Source organism: Vipera berus (genome assembly GCF_964194415.1).
Source record: "Vipera berus genome assembly, chromosome: 14".
Lineage (NCBI taxonomy): Eukaryota > Metazoa > Chordata > Lepidosauria > Squamata > Viperidae > Vipera > Vipera berus.
In genome coordinates this window covers 5,990,446-5,994,737 of record NC_138217.1, presented here as the reverse complement: position 1 = coordinate 5,994,737, position 4,292 = coordinate 5,990,446, and the positions used below count along the sequence as shown (strand labels likewise).

General features: G+C 37.7%; 1 protein-coding gene across 1 annotated transcript in view; it reads left to right on the top strand.

The window, feature by feature from the left end:
* Positions 1 to 2,966: 2,966 nt before the first annotated feature.
* LOC308674376 (adhesion G-protein coupled receptor D1-like) overlaps positions 2,967 to 4,292 on the top strand; it is a gene marked incomplete at its 5' end in the record, with an annotated part of 49,449 nt that continues 48,123 nt past the window's right edge. Inside the window, one exon of the mRNA XM_081338802.1 lies at positions 2,967 to 3,055. Coding sequence (XP_081194928.1) covers positions 2,967 to 3,055 — 89 coding nt within the window. The remainder of the gene's footprint in view (positions 3,056 to 4,292) is intronic.

Below are 4,292 nucleotides of genomic sequence, written 5' to 3'. Positions count from 1 at the left end.
ACTTCTGGAGGCAGGTTGTTCCACTGATTAATTGTTCTAACTGTCAGGAAATTCTTCCTTGGCTCTAGGTTGAATCTCTCTCCTTGACTAGTTTCCATCCGTTGCTTCTTGTCCTGCCTTCAGGTGCTTTGGAGAATAGCTTGACTCCCTCTTCTTTTGGGGCAGCCCCTGAGATATTGTAAGGCTGCTATCGTGTCCCTCCTTGTCCTTCTCTTCTTTAACTAGACATAACCAATTCCAGCAACCGTTCTTTATGTTTTAGTATTTCAATTCCAGTCCATTTTGTTTTCACCCACCATTTCACGGAGGAAACTTAATTTAGCATTTATTTTCTTGACTGTCCGGGGAAGCAAAAAAAAATAAAATAAAAAATAACCCTATTCCTCTAAGATAAAACAAAAAAGCTGGGAAAGATTTCGGCACGCTGGATGGATAAGAATTTAATGAGGATATAATCAATAGTTATTGCTCTCCTGCACTGAGATGAAGCAATCCGTTTTGCCCAAAACATTACTTTTCAACTGATTCCATGCTGTCATGTCTTCCCGCCTCAGCACTTACCAACAGAATGTATTCATGATCTTTTATTAGACAACTGTCTATAGGAAGAGGGGGAAATGGAAATTAAATGCACTATATTTTCGTGAATTGTTACCACTGGTTGAAAGGAGTATTGATTAACAGTCGGCCTCTTATCACTCAACGTCTTTCTACTCCCTGCTTTATCTTTCATTACTGGGCAAACAAGAGTTGCTTTGTTTATCCTTGTCACTACCCTGGGAGTTTGAACATAGTTTTTTAGTTTGGGTTTTTTTTTAAAAAAAAAAAATCCACAGCTACTGGGTGTTTTCATCTGGTACTGGTTCTGGTTTCACTGGTTCTGGATATTTTTGTGGAAGAAAAAGACAGCTTTTGAAGACAGGATGTCTTCATGTCTGCAGCAAAAATTTGTATTGGTGGAGCTGAGTCTTGGACCATGAGGTGATGGAATAGAATAGAATAGAATAGAATAGAATAGAATAGAATAGAATAGAATAGAATAGAATAGAATAGAATAGAATAGAATAGAATAGAATAGAATAGAATAGAATAGAATAGAATAGAATAAAGGAATTAGAATAGAATAGAATAGAATAGAATAGAATAGAATAGAATAGAATAGAATAGAATAGAATAGAAATAAGGAATTAGAATAGAATAGAATAGAATAGAATAGAATAGAATAGAATAGAATAGAATAGAATAGAATAGAATAGAATAGAATAGAATAGAATAGAATAGAATGGAATGGAATAGAATAGAATAGAATAGAATAGAATAGAATAGAATAGAATAGAATAGAATAGAATAGAATAGAATAGAATAGAATAGAATAGAATAGAATAGAATATATGGAATGGAATGGAATGGAATGGAATAGAATAGAATAGAATAGAATAGAATAGAATAGAATAGAATAGAATAGAATAGAATAGAATAGAATAGAATGGAATGGAATGGAATGGAATGGAATGGAATAGAATAGAATAGAATAGAATAGAATAGAATAGAATAGAATAGAATAGAATAGAATAGAATAGAATAGAATAGAATAGAATAGAATAGAATAGAATAGAATATATGGAATGGAATGGAATGGAATGGAATAGAATAGAATAGAATAGAATAGAATAGAATAGAATAGAATAGAATAGAATAGAATAGAATAGAATAGAATAGAATAGAATAGAATAGAATAGAATAGAATGGAATGGAATGGAATGGAATGGAATGCAATGGAATGGAATGGAAAGGAATGGAATGGAATAGAAAATATAGAACAGAACAGAACAGAACAGAACAGAACAGAACAGAACAGAACTGAACAGAACAGAACAGAACAGAACAGAACAGAACAGAACAGAATAGAATAGAATAGAATAGAATAGAATAGAATAGAATAGAATAGAATAGAATAGAATAGAAAAGAAAATATGGAATGGAATGGAATGGAATGAAATGGAGTGGAGTGGAATAGAATAGAATGGAATGGAATGGAATGGAATGGAATGGAATAGAACAGAACAGAACAGAACAGAACAGAACAGAATAGAATAGAATAGAATGCAGAGTAAGAACACAACAGAATAGAATAGAATAGAATAGAACAGAGCTGGAAGGGACCTTGGAGGTCTTCTAGTCCAGCCCCCTGCTCAAGCAGGAGACCCTATACCATCTCAGACAAGTGAATGTCCAGTCTCTCCTTAAAAATCTCCAGTGATGGAGCACCCACAATTTCTGGGGGCAAGCTGTTTCACTGGTTGTTGGATGTTGGAGAGCAACCATCCCAGCTGGGAGGAGGAATCAAGTGAGCAATTAGCCTGGGCTCCTTATGTAAGCACGAGAGGGCAAGGTCTGCTAGAGCTTTATTTGGTCATTCCCAGGTGAAAGCTGCCAGTTTGGAGAGATTCCTGTGAAACAGGCATGGAACAATAAAGTAACTAGTTGAAACTCTACATGTGTGGGTCTGGTTGTCTGCAGTTCAGGCTTTGATGGGCAACTGAAGATGGAGATGGAAGGGAGGAAGGAGAAGGCTTTGCTCACATCAGCTGTTTGAAATAGATCTTCCTTGCCTACATCTGAATGGGTTGACATTGATTCTTAAAACACTGTTACCAGTAGAAGAGAGCATTTGCAGTCTGGCAATATTGACAGGGCAATCCACTAGAAAAAGAAAGTGAAGCCCAATCTCTTCAAGCACTGATGAGGTTACCTAGTTGGGTAATGAAATGTTTGTAAGAAATCAACCAAGCTTAGAGAGCACCAAGGACCACTACCACCACCACCTCCTCCTCCTCCTCCTCCTCCTCCTCCTCCTCCCTGCAAACCCAACTCCCTTCTAGCATTTATGATGTTACCTAGTTAGGTGATGAAACATCCGCAAGAAAACAACCAAGTTCAGAGAGCACCTTGCAAACATTGTTCGGATGAACCACAATCCATCCATGTCAGAAGTTCTGAAGGTGGATCAAAAAATGAAGATGGATGAACAACACTTCCGGTTTGCACAGGAAGAGTGGGTTGGAGTCTATAAAAAAAAAACAACAACGAAGCATGAGATGGATTTGGGTGAAACATCCTCTCCACCCAAACAACATTCACATCAGGAACTGAATCTGATCAACGGCCATCCCTTTCCAAATTCTGTGTTCTTTGCAACAATCTTCCTGATTGATAAATATGGAAATTACTGGCAGAGCTTGACTCTCGATGTGCTTCTCCATTGCCATTAAACTGATACAATTGGAACACCAATTCAAGTATCCTTCAGTTAATGGTTCACCCTTCCTGTAACCCCATGGGTCCATTTATTCGATGCATCAATTACAAACTTGACATTTTTATGCGGTGTCTCTCATTTTAATAGGGTTTCAAAGCCACATTATGATCAGCAGGAGAAATGCTTTGTTCAGGGAAGGAGACAGTAATCACTCACATACCAGAACAGAATAGTAAATTACATGGTCCTTACAAAACACAAAACCAAGCTTCTAGAGCTGGCGGAAGAAAGACCTTTGAGAATCACATGAAAGCTCATTCCTTAGAGTTAAATGACATCATAGTTCCATCAATTAATGTGTTGGGTTTGGGGATTGGGGTGGGTTGTTTTTTTTTTAATTTGGCTTGGTGCCTTCTGAAATAAACCTGGCTTCCGAGCTTTTGTGTGGAAGCTTTTATTGCCTTCTCAAGGGCAATCTATTGACCCTACAGAGCACACAATGACAGCTCCAAATGCCGTCATTGTATCTGGAAGGTTATGTGTGTTTAGACAGTAGACATTAAATATTAATCTTAGTGTGTCCGTTCCAGCTCCAAAAATGCAACTCGCATCATGATTACCTTTGCTAGAATCAACCAAGGTCCTATACTAGTTGAGCATCTGATGACCAAAGGAAGCCAGACGGATCTTGTCTGAAATTCATGAGGTGAGATGCAAGATCTTTGAAGCCCCCAGCATGTACTTAGCCTAGATAAGTAATAGAACTCAGCTTCTGAATATCAAGGTTATATTGAGCTGTTGTGGGTTGACCTACCTGTGACCCATTGATTTAGTTCATCCCCCTTTCAAAATGCTGGATGTTCATGGTTGGGGTCACTGTAAGGAGCAGAAGATTCCATGAAGGGATCATGATTTGAAGCAACGATCACATCTGTCTACCTTGAATGTCCTTCTAAGACCCATCACTACACTGTGTGTGAGACCAGAAGTGAAGGAAAGAGCTTAAATGAGTCATTAACCATGATCCCCTGTA